Source organism: Phascolarctos cinereus, unplaced genomic scaffold (genome assembly GCF_003287225.1).
Source record: "Phascolarctos cinereus isolate Bilbo 61053 unplaced genomic scaffold, phaCin_HiC Scaffold_5;HRSCAF=322, whole genome shotgun sequence".
Classification (NCBI taxonomy): Eukaryota; Metazoa; Chordata; class Mammalia; order Diprotodontia; family Phascolarctidae; genus Phascolarctos; species Phascolarctos cinereus.
Genome location: NW_027555958.1, coordinates 40804103 through 40818846, shown reverse-complemented (window position 1 = coordinate 40818846; position 14744 = coordinate 40804103). Strand labels below are relative to the sequence as shown.

At 44.7% G+C, this 14744-nt stretch overlaps 1 protein-coding gene across 2 annotated transcripts in view; it reads right to left on the bottom strand.

The window, feature by feature from the left end:
• The window catches only part of UNC45B (unc-45 myosin chaperone B), a 30698-nt gene extending 20975 nt beyond the window's left edge, over positions 1-9723 (bottom strand). For both annotated transcript variants that reach the window (XM_078154834.1, XM_021006047.2), the window contains exons 1-8: positions 9615-9723; positions 8599-8763; positions 7980-8016; positions 6378-6553; positions 4709-4798; positions 2323-2490; positions 1045-1213; positions 24-194 (exon numbers count right to left, since the gene is read on the bottom strand). In XM_078154834.1, coding sequence (XP_078010960.1) covers positions 24-194; positions 1045-1213; positions 2323-2490; positions 4709-4798; positions 6378-6553; positions 7980-8016; positions 8599-8763; positions 9615-9632 — 994 coding nt within the window. In that variant the 5' untranslated portion in view covers positions 9633-9723. The remainder of the gene's footprint in view (positions 1-23; positions 195-1044; positions 1214-2322; positions 2491-4708; positions 4799-6377; positions 6554-7979; positions 8017-8598; positions 8764-9614) is intronic.
• Between the last annotated feature and the right edge of the window lie 5021 nt (positions 9724-14744).

The following is a 14744-nucleotide window of genomic DNA, read 5'->3' as shown; positions in this document are numbered from 1 at the left end:
ACCTCCCAGGCCCAGCTGCTCACCGTTCTCTATCACGTAGATGGACTGGGAATTGTCATGAATGGCCAGGTCCTTCCTGGGGATGTTTTTGTTGAGTAGATTCAGGGCCTGGTCCCTGCCCTGGCCAGATACTTTCTTGTTGACCAACATGTCCAGTAGGTGACTAGTAATGAGCTTTAAGTCCTTCTTGGTGTCTAGGGAATGAGAGGGAGGCAGTGATGTGGCTGAGGCTGCAAGCCTCTGTTAACTGAAGGAGTGTCAGAGAGAGGCAGAGTTGTGGTGATGATTGGGCAGGACGTTAGAGATAGTTAGGCATCTAGTGTCCAGTCAACTACAGGTAGCTAGGAGGAACCATAGAGTGCTGAGCCTGGGGTCAAGAAGACCAGAGTTCAAATCCAGCCTCAGACACCTACGAGCTGTGTGACCCCGGGCAAACCACTCAACCTCAGTTTATCTCAGTTTCCTCATCTTTAAAATGGGGATAATAGTAGCACCCACCTCCCAGGGTTGTTGTGAGGCTCAAATGAGAAAATATTTGTAAAAAGTGCTATATAAATGTGAGTTACAGCTATGTGAGCCTAAGCAAGTTATTAACCTCTCTCTGACTCAGTTTCTTCATTTGAAAAATGAAGATGATAATAATAGCACCTACATCTCAGAGTTGTTATGAGGATAAAATAAGATGATATTTGTAAAACCCATTGCAAACCTTAAAGTGTTATATAAATGCTAGCAATTTTAATGACTGATATTATTTTGGTTATATTAACCAGGCTCCCCCCAGCCCCTAAACTTGATCAAAAAGCCTTTTCCTTCTTTCACCTTATTTGGCTTCAGTGGTATGAAGGGATTATTGTATCCATTCTATGGTAATTGGGTTGCCTCAGAGAGGAGAAAATTAATTACTCGGCCAACGCCCCAGAGCTAATTAGGATTAGGTCAAAAGCACAAGGATCCTACATAAATAGGAATCCATAGATCTACACCTGAAAGAAACATCAGAGGCCATGCCGGGGTTCTCATGGATCTCAAAGGCCATCTTACCAAGAACCACCGCCTCTTCCTTCCCGCGATGACCTCGCTTGTCCTCCCCAGACAAGGCATCGATGATGGTCTGAAGGAGGCTGCAGACCGCCCGGGAGATCTCCTCTTCCTCCACTGCCATCCACCCACAGAGGCGATCCGTCTGAATTGTGTGCAGGATGGCCATTGCCTGCAAGCCCCTCAGGGGATAAAGCCCCCAGATTCCCCATCAGCTTCGCCTGTTTCTTTGACTCTGACCCTCCCTGTACCCTGAGGAAAAGGAAAGATCGAAGAGGACCCCACCCCCATCCCTCCTTGTGACACTTGCATGATCCCCATAGCATCCCCTTGCCCTGCCTGGTCCCTTCTGTTGCTTCCCGTTCTGAAATGGCTTTATATTTACTTTTTAATCAGCTCGTAGATACAACAGTAGCTAACATTTATATAGGTTTATATAGAGAGATATGGTTTATAAAAGTTTATAAAACATTTCGTGTTATTTTGTTTGATCCTCACAACAACCCTGGGAGGTAGGTTTTATTTTACAGGTGAGGAAACTGAGGCTGGGAGAGGTTAAATGATTTCCCCAGGGTCACTTGACTAGTAAGTATCTGAGGTAGGGTTTGAACTTAGGTCTTGACTTCAAATGTAGCCCTCTCTTCCCTACACCACCTCGCTGCCCCCTCTTACAAAATGTAAGTTCTGGGGAAGCTAGGTGGCTCAGTGGATAGAGCTCCAGCCTTGGGGTCAGGAGGACCTGAGTTCAAATCCAGCCTCAGACATTTGACACTTACTAGCTGTGTGACCCTGGGCAAATCACTTAACCCTAATTACCTTGCCAAACAACAAAAAAAGTCAGTTCCTAGAGGGCAAGTGCTGTTTTATTTTTGTTACCGTTTCCCAAGCACCTAGCATAGTGCCAATGTACAGTGGGCAGGAAATAAACGCTTGCTGAATGATTGACTGACTTGTTAATTCATCCCAGTGCATGCCCTCTCCTTGTTGTCCAGTCAGGTCAGACTCTTTGGGAACCTGTACATCACAGCATATCAATACCGTCCAAAGATACTGAAGTGGTTTGCCATTTCCTTCTCCAGTGGATGAAGGCAAACAGAGGTTAAATGACTTGCCCAGGGCCACACAGCATGCAACATTTAAATGCAGGTCTTCTTGACTCCAGGCCCTGTGTTCTATCCACTGAGCACCTGGCCACCTCACACCTTCTCCTAGCCAACCCAGTCCAGGCTTTCTTTAGGGAAGGTCTGACAGGGTCAAGATCCCTGCAGAGCCCCTACTCACCCTTGCCTGATGCCCATCGCACATGCCAGACAGCGTCCGGATAGCGGCCAGCACCAGCTCTGGCTTCTTGGTATCCAGTAGTTGCAAGAGGAGGGCCACTCCATTGTTCTGGAAAATCTTCTCAGCTCCAGCATCTTCTCGGCCCAGGACAATGAGGTTGTTGGCTGCCTTTGAGGGGAGCAGGGGGGATGACAATGGTTGTGAAGAAGTGATGGTGGGTGTGACCACAGCCATGCACCAAGTACGGTAGGAACTAGTCCTGCAGGTGGGCACTTTGAAAGTGTGTGCTGGGAAACCTAGCCCTCAGTAAGTCAACTGGAAGTGTGTTTGAGTGCTAGGATTTGTTAACATTAATGACTTGTTGTTTTTGTTGTTGTGATTCAGTCGTTTCAGTCATGTTTGACTCTTCATGACCCCATTTTGGGGGTTTTCTTGGCAAAGATACTAGAATGGTTTGCCATTTCCATCTCCAGCTCATTTTACAGATGAGGAAACTGAGGCAAACAGGGTGAAGTGACTTGCCCAGGGTCACACAGCTAGTAAGCATCTGAGATTGGATTTGAACTCCAGTCTTCCTAACTCCAGGCCTGGCACTCTATGCACTTCACCACCGAGCTGCCCCTTTATTCTATTCTTGCTCATGATAATCTCTCTGGTTATCTTACATAACTGACTTCATAAGCCCCCTGGGCCTCAGTTTCCTCCTTTGTAAAATGAGTAGGTTGGACCAGATGATTCCTAAAGTTGCTTCCAGCTCTAGAACCTATGAAACCATCCAGTTCCATTTTCGGACCAGGAAACTGAGGTCTGGTAAGCTAAAGCAAGCCACCACACAAGGTCATACAGGTAAAGAATAGCAAAACCAGGATTTGAAACCAGATCCTGACTCCAGATCTGGTATTCTTTGCACCACACCAGACAGGACTGGGGAGACAGGCACCAAAGATGGTAGCTCAGCTTTGTGTTTGTTTGTTTTGAGCTTGAAGGGTGGGGGGAAAGGAGGAGAGATGAGAGTCTGCAGAATTTGCAGGCATGCCTGTGGCCTACGGGGATTAATTACACTTTATAATACTCTCCAATGTCCTTTCATAAACATGATCTCATTTGGTCCTCTTGAATTTTAAAATTATAAATCTTATTTACATACCACAAGCATTAAATATTCTTTCATTACCAATCAATCAACACAATCTCCAAAATCATTTTGGATTTTCAGGCAGGAGGCCTCAATTTGAATCCTAGCTCTATCATGTGATACCTGTATAACACTGGGCAAATTGCTTTCACCTCTCTCAGCCTCAGTTTCCTCATCTGTAAAATGAAGGGACTAGGTCAGATGGCCTCCCAGCTCCAGATCTCTGCTCCTCTGACCTATACTGCCCTTGAAAGGTTGGCAAAGCACTTTATAGACAAGGTCCACTTGACAATCACAACAGTTGTGGGAGGTAGGTGCTTTTACTATCCCCATTCTCAGATGAAACAGCCTCAGAGAGATTAAGTTTTCACAGGTAATGTTCACACAGCTAGTTAGCGTTGGCAAGAGGCAGCTTCCAAACCCAAGTCCCTCCTGATTCCACACCATATGATTTTTCCTATCTTCAAAAAAATATATGCTTTACCCTTCTCGGAAATTCCTCTCCTAACTCTCATGGCCCCCTGTGATGTAGGTCGGGCAGCCAGGTGGCACAGTAGATAGAGTGCTGCGCCTGGAATCAGGAAGAGTCTTCCTGAATTTATATCTGGCCTCAGATACTTACTAGCTGTGTGACCCTAGGCAAGTCACTTAAAACCTGTTTGCCTCCGTTTTCTCATCTGTCAAATGAGCTGGAGAAAGAAATGGCAAACCACTCCAGTATCTTTGCCTAGAAAACCCAGAGGGGTCACAAAGAGTTAGACACGAGTGAAACAACTGAACAACAAACGACAATTATGGGGCAGCGAGGTGGCTCCATAGTGTGTAGAGTGCCAGGCTAGAGTCAGGAAGATTCATCAATGAACATGAGTTCAAATCTGGTCTCAGATACTTCCTATCTCTGTGACCCTGGGCAGGTCACTTCACCCTGTTTGCCTCAGTTTCCTCATCTGTCAAATGAGCTGGAGATGGAAATGGAAACCACTCTGGTATCTCTGCCAAGAAAACCCAGAGGGGTCACAAGGAGTCAGCTACAACTCAACAACAAAAAGGTGAAGCAGGATTATGCCCATTTACCAGATGGTCTTTTGGGTTTGGGTCAGAAGAACAGCTCTCCAGACTTTACAGTCTCTTGTTGGATGGACACTGGAGAGAGGCCCTCTGTCTGGGGTCAGGGTGGGGAGGACAGCAGCTAGGCAGAGTTGGGGGAGGGGCGTATACAGAAGATGGGGAGCCCCGAGCCGGGGAGCGTACCTTCTCAAGCTTCTCAGTCTCACTATTCTCATCCAACAAGATCTCAAACATCTTCTGCACCCTGGAATCTGTGGAAAACTGGACATGGAGCTGAGGAAGGAGAAGGGGAGGGGAGAGGAAGGGGGCAAAGAGAAAAGAAAGAATTTCAGCCTCACTTTAAGAGAATAGGATCAGACATCTAGAACTGAAAGGAACCCCAGAGGGCATCTTGTTTCACCCCCTCATTTTACAGATGAGGCCACTGAGTCCCAGAGAAGCAATTGACCTTGGTCACACAGCCTCAGTGGTGGGATTAGAACTCAATTTCTCCAATTCTAGACCCTCTCTTTGCTGAGCTCAGGCAGCCCCCAGGGCCCCCAGTTCCTTTTTCACTTAAATTCAAACTTCAAACAGATTTTAAAAGCATCATTGCCCTCTACCACCTCCTTGTCCTACCAGCAACCCAGCCAACTAATGCATTTATTAAATGCCTACTATGTACCAGGAAGGAATATAGGTGGTACAGTGACTAGCGGGCTGGACCTGGAGTTGGGAAGACCTGAATTCAAATCTAGCCTCAGACACTTACCAGCTGTGTGAGCCTAGGCAAGTCAGTTAACTTCTCTCTGCCTCAGTTTCCTCAAATGTAAAATGGGGTGTGCTACTATATTTTCCTCCCAGGGTTGTTGTAAGGAGAACGCGAGATAATATTTATAAAGCATTTTACCAATCTTCTACTGGAGGTCTGTCTTCCACTCCCTCTCTCCTGTCCTCAAGCTGCCAATGCCTTCCCTTTCAAATTACCTTCATCTATTCTGTGTATATCTTGTACGTAATGTATTATCTGCATGTTCTCCCCATCAGAATACCAGCTCCTTGTGGACAGAGACAGGCGCTTTTCTTTCTCTCTCCAATACTTAAGCACTGCCTGGTATACAGTAATTGCTTGTTGCTTGTGACTGTTTTTGTATCCCTGGTGCCCATCATGATGCCTGGCATCTAGGATAGAAACTAGAGCTCTGATTTCATTGGTATAAGACACTCCCGAATGAGGAAGTTCCCTCTGCCAAGGTAGGGTGGCATTTTCTCTATAATATATACACTTAGTTATCTAGAACACTGAGAGATTAAGTTCCTTCCCCAGACCCACACATTCAGTATGTGTCAGAGAGTGGGACTTGAACCCAGGTCTTTCTAGCTTCTAAGAGGGCTCTCTATCCACTACACACTACCTTCTGCCTGGCACATAGTAGGTACTCAATAAATACTTGTTGAATGCTGAATTAAACTGAACTTAGCATTAGGATCACCATCTACTCCATCTGTTATTCATTCAATGTACCTGAGGTCAATCTCTTTTCAGGGGCCCGTAAGTGGTGAAGAAATCTCTTTTGTCTATACCTAGCAACACTTCGGCAGAGCTAGGAACAGAACCTGAGGCCTAGGTCAGGGGTCTTTCCACAATGTCACACTCAGGCTAGTGGAAGCAAGACCCATGCAATAAGGTCAACTTGAAGATGACCCTACTGTATGATACAGAACCCATAATGCTATAGGACTTTAGGTAATAAAGTACTTTCTTCACAATAGCCCATCAAGGTAGAAAGGCAGAGATCATTATATCCATCTTATAGATGGGGAAAATGAGGTCAACGGAGTAGGAGGGGAAGGAGGGAGGGAGATATCTCACCTTCTCATGAATGCTAGAATTGAGGCGCCTCAGAGTCTCCTGGAAGTTCCGGTTTTTGGGTTCGAGTGTAGCACAGCGCTGCACATCCTTGAAGGCCTGGTCCAGCTTACCCAACTGCTCCAGAGCCTGACATCTTCGGAACAGGGCCTTGATGTCTGAAGCATCAATGTCAATGGCTAGCAGGAGAGATAAATGGAAAATGGCCTCAGGAGGAGGCTCTGAATTCTCTGCACCAGGTCCCATCTTCCTAACCCTAGAAATGCTGCTACTTATTTATCTCTTTGACTTTGGATTATCTGTGTCCACAGTCCACATCTGTTCAAGTTAGCAGCCTAGTCTTCTTTGTACATGTGTGCCCCATTTCACAAAACCCAGTACTGAAAATCTGAGTTTTTAAAACCAATACATCACAACATAATTACCAACATTACAAAAAGATTCAGGAACTGACCACTGAATGATTATAATAACCAAGAAACTTGGCCCTGAAAAAGAGCTGAGAAACCTTCCTACTTTCTTTGCCGTGGCAAATGAATGAAAGAATAAAGCTTTACTAAGTACTTTATGCAAGCATGGTGATATAAATAGAAAAGTAAGCCAGCCCTTCCTCTCTAAAAGCTCACATTCTAGTGGAGGAGACAACACATGGCGTGGGCAATGGATACGGAATATGGCATACACTTTCAGACTTGGCTTATATGTTGGTTGCTTTTACTGAGCTGCTTCTGGCTGGGAAAGAGGGGGAAGAAGGATATATTCAGAAGGAAGAGAACATAAACAAAATGAAACAAAAAAACCACACAATTAAAAATAAAAACTTTTTAAAATATTCACAGAGCAAGATGTCTTTATTAAGGAATTCCCGTGGTATGTTGGATTCAAAAAAGTTCTTTTCCATGTAACTTCTCAGGAGTATACATACAATATAAATTGAGATGTACACTCATCTCTTCCCATAGCGCCTGGTATAAGCAATCAACAAAGCAACAAGCATTTATTAAACACCTACTGTGTACTAAGTGCCATGCTGGTGCTGGGAATACAAAGATCAAAAAGAGACAGCCCCTGGCCTTCAAAAAGCTTATGTTCGGCTAAAAGGATATAACATGTCTACAGAAAAACAAAAACCTAAAAAAAATTTTTAAAAGAAAAAAACAAAAACAAAAACCAAATATAAGCAAAGTAAATAAAAAGTGAATGGGGGTGGGATAAAACTGGGGAATCATAAAGTCTTTTGAGGTGGTTGGCTTTTGAGTTAATAAGTAGAGAACATTCTAGGCACAGGCAAAACCTTGGTGGGAACATCACGAAATAGGGACAGCAAGTAGGACAATTTGGCTGAAACTGTGTAGAATGTGTGGGGGGGAATAATGTATAATCCGATTAAAATGGGTGACTAAAGACAGATTTTTAAAGGGCTTTAAATGCCAAACAGAGGATGAATTTGAAAGCATTTACCAAAGGTACACGGGGAATGCAGAGGGTGTCCTATCAATGGTCCTAACTGGTTCTTATAAATCTTTATAAATAATGGTTTTGAGAGGCACCTTGGGACAAAGGATGAGGGCAGGTAGCTGGGGTCGGAGGAAGAAAGCCACTCACCTTTGGATGCGTCTGACGCTGCTTGAGCGTAGCTCTCCTAGAAGTCAGAGAGATGGAAAGGCTCATCAGCAAGGATTTCACAGAGAGGCGAGGTTGTTTGGAGCTGATGGGCTCTTAGGGTTTCCGGGTCCAAAATTCTAAATTCTAGCTACCTGAGAGTTGCCTACCCAGGAAGGGGAGGAGGGAGGCTCCCACTGAGAGGAGGTGGGAAGGGGTTGAACCCTTGGAAATCAGTTCTGGAAAGCTTCCTCACCATCCCAACTTTGTGTGATCAGCTCCCATCAAGGAAAGTTAGAATTAATCTGAGCTTGATGCTTCTTGGCCTCGTTGGCAAAGGTCAAAGAGAGCAGAACTCTGAGCCTTGGTTAAAACGCAGCCCTGTACCCCTAAATCAGGTCTCCCCCCTCAAAAATAAAATCCAACACTGCTCTCTTTGCAAGGCAGAAAACGATAGGTTCCTTCCTCCATCTAGGAGTCGAAGTTGGCTGACTTAGGAGTCCCAGGATGAAGGAGACCCACAAGGAGGCAAAAAACCAGACAGCCCAGACTCTTCCAACAGTCCCACAGGCTCCCCATCTCACACACAGGCCCTCCCCCTCCCTGCAGCTAGCCCCCTGACCATTTTCAGACCGCAGGCTGCTCTGTTGCGGTACAGAATAGCCAGCAGGGCCTTGTCCTTGGTCAGTGTCAGGGCCTGGCTGTAGCTTCTGGAGGCCTCTTCATAATTCTGGTTTTGAAAATATTTATTCCCCTCCTCCTTCAGCCGCACAGCGTCTTCCATCTTCTAGGGAGGAGAAGAATGAAGAATAAGGGGGAAAAGTGCGTTTAGACAGCTCTTTCAGGTTTGAAAGCACTTTACAAACATTATCTCATTTGATCCTCACAACTGTGAGGTAGGTGCTATTTTTAGCCCCACTTTACAGATGAGGACACTGAGGCAGAGAAGGGAGAAGTGACTTCCCCAGAGTCACACAGCTAGTGAATGTCAAACAGGTCTTCGGGATTCCAAATGTGGCCCCCTGTCCACTGTTTGGGGAGGGAAGAATCAGCCCCACACTTTTCAAATCAGCTTTACTCTGAATCAGTGCTGCCTTAACGTTTGTGTCAATGAGGCTGGACCCATTCCCTAACACCAGGGAAGGGATCTTTCCTACCCTAAAGAGTATTAGCTTAGGGTAAAGTCCCGAGAGGCTTCCAAAGCTCACAGAAGAAGCGTGGGTACTTTACTGGGAGGCCATCTGGTGTTACAGGTGGAGTCTGAAGATTTGGGTTCAAATCCCAGTTCTGTTATTTACTCCCTGTATGGCCCTAACTCTCTGGGAGGTTGGATTGGATGGCCCCCTAAGGTCCCCACCGTCTCCACATCTATGATACCAACTAACCAAGGGTAAAGCAACACTTTCCCACAAAGCAAAACATTTCAATTTAAGGTATAAGAGGAAAGCTTTGGGGTTCACCCTGCCCTCCTGATCAGCCCTTTTCCTTCATCCCACCCCAAGACCTGGGCATGGATTTTTCATAGATACAGATATTAATTTATTTCATAAGACTTACTTCACGATACCCTCTTCTCCCTCCTTCAGTGCAAGCCCACCTCCCTTCCCCACCCAACCCTTCCCAGCAAACACCACTAACTTTGTCTGAAGTAGACATGGTCAATGATACTTCCTCCGGGAAACCTCTCTCCTTTGTCCAGCCCAGACTGCATGCGGCCCTGAAACCAGCCTGCCTCAATCTGTTCTTCCCAACCCCCCACCCAGGAGACTTTATCTCTTCAACCAGTGGCTTCCAACCATATTTGGTCTGTGGGTCAGGTGTCCCTGGGGCCTGTCACTGACACTTACAGACCCTCCCTCCCCCCTCTCCAAATAGGGAATCTACAAGAAAACACTGCATTCCCCCTCCCCAGTTCTCCCAGTTTAGGGGCTAGCTCAGACGGCAAATGGATGGGGAGAGGGGTGTACCCCAATAAGAACCCCACAGAAGTGAGAATGACTCCCATTGAGCCCATTCCAAATCCATAGACCTAGTGCTCCCCCTTCTCCTCCCCCCCACCACCACCAAACACAGACTGCTATTTTCAGAAATAAGTGACAGCTGAGGTAGATTTTAGACAGACATGGGACAAGGATGGCAGCTGCCCAGAGCAAGAACCAACTGGCAACTTCTAGAAATGCTTTGGGAAGGCAGGGATGAGAGAGGAAGAAAAAGTCCTTCATCCCCTCCCCCCCATCTCCCTTCCCCAAAATGTTCCATCCCTTCAGTACAGAGTGTAAATATGGAATCCTTTGTTTTAACAGTTTTGGTCTGTTTTAATGGCCCCCAATCTTTTCAAGTTCAAATCCTTCCTCAGTCATTTCTTAGGTCTATGACCTCAAGAAAGTCATTCCACCCCTCTCAGCCTCAGTTTTTGTTGTTGTTTTCAGTCTGACTCTTCCCGACCCCATTTGGGGTTTTCTTGGCAAAGATCCTGGAGTGGTTTGCCATTTCCTTCTCCAGCTCATCTGACAGAAGAGGGAACTAAGGCAAATGGGGTTAAGTGACTTGCCCGGAGTCACACAGCTAGTAAATATCTAATGCCAAATTTGAATTCAGGAAGATGAGTCCAGGCCCAGAACATTATCCACTGTACCACCTGGCTCAGTGTACTCATCTGCAAACTTTGAGAGTCAGACTTGATAGTTTCTTACATCCCTTTCAGTTCTAAATCTATAATCCGATGATCTCACGCACGATGATCTTTTTTAAACGTACATTAACATTTTATCATAGTGAGGTAAGACTAGGTAACTTCTAAAGTATCTTGCTGCTCCAAATTTATGATTCAAATCTCATTCTTGAAGCTTACAACCTGAGTGACAAGTGCCTCAGTTTCCCCATTTATAAAATAAGAGGATTCGATTAGGTTGCCTTTGAGGTCCCTTACTTCTCTAGATCTATGATCCAAAAGAAAATATAGAACAAAAAGCTACTAGAAATTAAATTGTTCTTTTAGGTGAATTTCTGTTTTGTCAGTCCCATCAGCATTTATATATATTTGAAAAAATAATACTATACCTATATGTATGATGCATTTATTCAGTCTACAGGAGGAATAGTTGCTTCCTTATAAGATTGCATATATATTTATGGACCCCTTGGTGGTCCTGGGCTCACTGGTTAAGAACAAGGAACTAATATAATAGAAGGAGGACTGGAGTTATACTCAGATGATCCAAGTTCAAATCCTGGTCCTGCTAAATGTGTAACCCTACACAAGTCACTTAATCTTCCTGGGCCTCAGTTTCCCCATCTGTAAAATGAAGGGATGGGCCAGGTGACCTTAAATCTATGTTCCTAAAAGAGTGACAAAAACAATCATATTTACCCATCAATCCCACTGCTGAGTATTTACCCCCAAAAGGTCAAGGACAAAAATTAAGGTCTCACGTACACTAAAATCTGTGTGGCAGCCCTGCCTCTGTCTCCTTGAAGACGGAGATTGTTTCATGTTTTCTCTTTGTACCCCCAGCACTTAGCGCAGTGCCTGGCATATGACAGATACTTAATAAATACTTGTTGATGTCACACCAGTGGTGTGACCCTGGGTGAGTCATTTAAGTTCTAGCTTCCATTTACTCGCCTATAAAATAGGGATAATAACAGTGCCTATCTCCCAGGGTTGTTGTGAAGATAACATAATATTTATAAAGAGTTTTGCAAATCTTACTGTGTTATATAAATGCTACCTATTATTACTGATTGATTTTGGCGGGGGTAGCAAAGACCTGGAAACAAGGTTGGGACCCATCAATTGAGGAAAGGCTAAACAATTTGGGTACGTGAACGTGACAGACTACTGAGTCATAAGAAGGAACAATGAATATGAAGAATTCAGAGAAACATGGGGACACTAATGTGACCTGCTCTTTGCTACCAAAAAAAAAATCAAAGGCCGTCTAATCAATTCCCCTCCCCTAGTTTTACAGATGAGGGAACTGAAGTGCAAGAAGGTGGGTGTGCCCAGGGTCATATAGGTAGTGAGCCTCCAAGATTATACTTGAACCTAGATCTTCTGATTCTCAGGCCGTTTACTCCAACCCTCTTACTTTACTTATGAGGAAACAGGCTGGGGAAAGTTAAGTTACTTGTGTGAGGTCACATAAGTAGAAAGTGTCAGAGGTAAGATTTGGATATAGGTCCTCTAACTTCAGAGGCTCCTCCTACTGGGCCACACTACCTCCCATTCTGTTCCCGCCTCTTCTCTCATTACCTTTGAATGTAATAAGCTCCTTTTGAGTAAGGATTGTTGCTTTTGCCTTTGTGTTCCCAGCATGCAGCAGAGTGTCTGGCATACGGTAGGTGCTTAATCAATGCTTGTTGGCTGACTGATTGATCATTACTCTTGGGCCACTGTTAGAAGTCCACCTCCTCTTTTCTGGTAGAAGAGACACTGTGAAGGTAAGATGCCTGAACAGGGCGGTAGCAGCGGTGGGAGGGAAGGGGAGGTGCATCTGAGAGACCCCCGGAGGAGGCTCAACTGGGTCTGACATTTAAAGCTGGAATCACCAAGGAATCTGGTTAATTCAACCTTCTCTGTTACGGAGGAGGAAGTAGAGGCCCAGAGAGGTCAAGCTATACATACAAAGTCACACAGCTAGTAAGGAATAGAAATGGCTTTTGAACCCAGGTTCTCTGACTCCAAATCAAAGGCATTTAACGTAACACTGTGACACATTATGTTCAGTCTTGGCAACTATTTTGAAGACTTCTATTCATCCCTGATCTCATTAAGATGATAATAATAAATAAAGAGATAATAATAAAAACCTCTGATAGGAATCTTCGTCTGGGAATTCGTGTGTGCAGGTCAGCATGCCACAGGGAGCTGGCGGGCCACTTCAAGATCTGCAAGACACTTCATATGCATGATCTCATTTGATGCTCACAACAATCCTGTAAGGTAAATGGTGCAGGTATCATTATTCTCATTCCACAAATGAGGAAACTCTGGTTGAGCGCCTGGGCCAGGGGGTCGGGACTGGCAAGCAACTGGATCTAAGACTTCATGATGCCAAATCCTTTCTATCCACTGAACCACACAGTGTCCCTGATATTCCCAGGAAAGATCACATAATAGCTTGCATTTACATAGCGATGTAAGGTCTGCAATGCACTTCATAAATATTATCTCACTTTATTCTCACAACAACCCTGAGGGGGAGGAGGGAGGATCAGTGCTATTATTATCCCCATTTTATAGATGAAGAAAACAGGCTGGGGAAGGTGGTTATTATTAATAATAACAAACATTTCTATAGTGATTCCTATGTGCCAGGCACTGCGCTAAGCACTTTACAATTATGACTTCATTTGACCCTCCCAACAACCCTGGAAGATAGATGCTATGATTATCCCCGTTTTATATTTGAAGAAACTGAGGAACGTGGTTCAGTCACTCCTTGTAGGGTTAGGGTTTTAAGCCCAAGCGTGCAGCCTTCAAACTCACTGCTCCCCTAGAAACATACCATGTGGAGTTCCGTCCTCCCTTAAGAAACAAAACTTAAACTGAAGTGAGCAAAGGGACAGTTTATTTATTTATGGTTCTTGCAAGAGGCAGGTGTGTGATACCCCTCAAAAAAAGAAAGGACGCACACACACGCTGACAGTCGCCTTCTTGTCCCTCCCTTTAGAGCCGGGATTGGTCCCTGCTCTTCTGGGTTACAATCTTCCTGATACTCTCACTTCATAACACGTTCCTCCTCCTGCTAATATATGAAATATGCCTCATTGTGTGCTATTGCTCCCCTCTGGGAGAAGTTAGTATTAATGAGCCTATTACCACATGCACTCTAAGTAAAGCTTTATCTTTGTTCTACTTCTAGCCTCTTTAACCAAATAACCAATTTCATCCACTTTTAGCTGGTTCTAGAATCTCTGACCTAGAGCTACCTTTTCTCTCAGTTTCCTTATATGGAAATATAATGGCTTCTTACCTCTCACAAAACTGAAGCAAACAGAGATGGTTTGTTTTTTTTTTTACTTGCCAAGGGTCACACAGCTAGGTGTACAGTGGATAGAGCTCCAGGCCTGGAGTCAGGAAGTCCTAAATTCAAATTCCGCCTCAGACATTTACTAGCTGTATGACCCTGGTCAAGTCACTTAACCCTGTTTGCCTTAGTTTCTTCATCTGTCAAATGAGCTAGAGAAAGAAATGGCAAACCACTTCAGTATCTTTGCCAAGAAAGACTTTTGTCCTTGGGGTCACTAAAGTCAGACATGACAGAACAACAACAATAACAGAGTCACACAGCTAGTTAAGTGCCTGAGGAAGGATTTAAACTCAGGTCTCCTCAGTCCAAGTCTAATGTTCTAACCTCGGTGCCCCTTGGCTGCTCTGAATCCTCTGATCCTGTAGCCAACATACTGCAGTGGCGCCCTGTTGAGAAGGTTCTAGGGGGAGATATAAAGACAGTCTGCCATTTTGTGTACTCCACCACTTAGTGACCAATGTTGCTTTTGCAAATTCTCATCCTCTGGAGCTCCAGTGCCTTGCATTTCATGGGATATGGCCTTGGATTCCTTTTTGCTTTTTTTTTTTTCATTCTCTTAATTTATTTTTATTCCAAACTTAACAAACACCAGACCAAAGGAGCATTTCCTCGGACTTCATAGAACAGAAAGAGGGGATTAACTGCCCATTGAAATCATGAATCTCCATTATGTGGAGCTGGCTTTTTCTTTTTAAAGTTTTTATTAGATTTCAAAGACAAGAGCTTGAAGTGC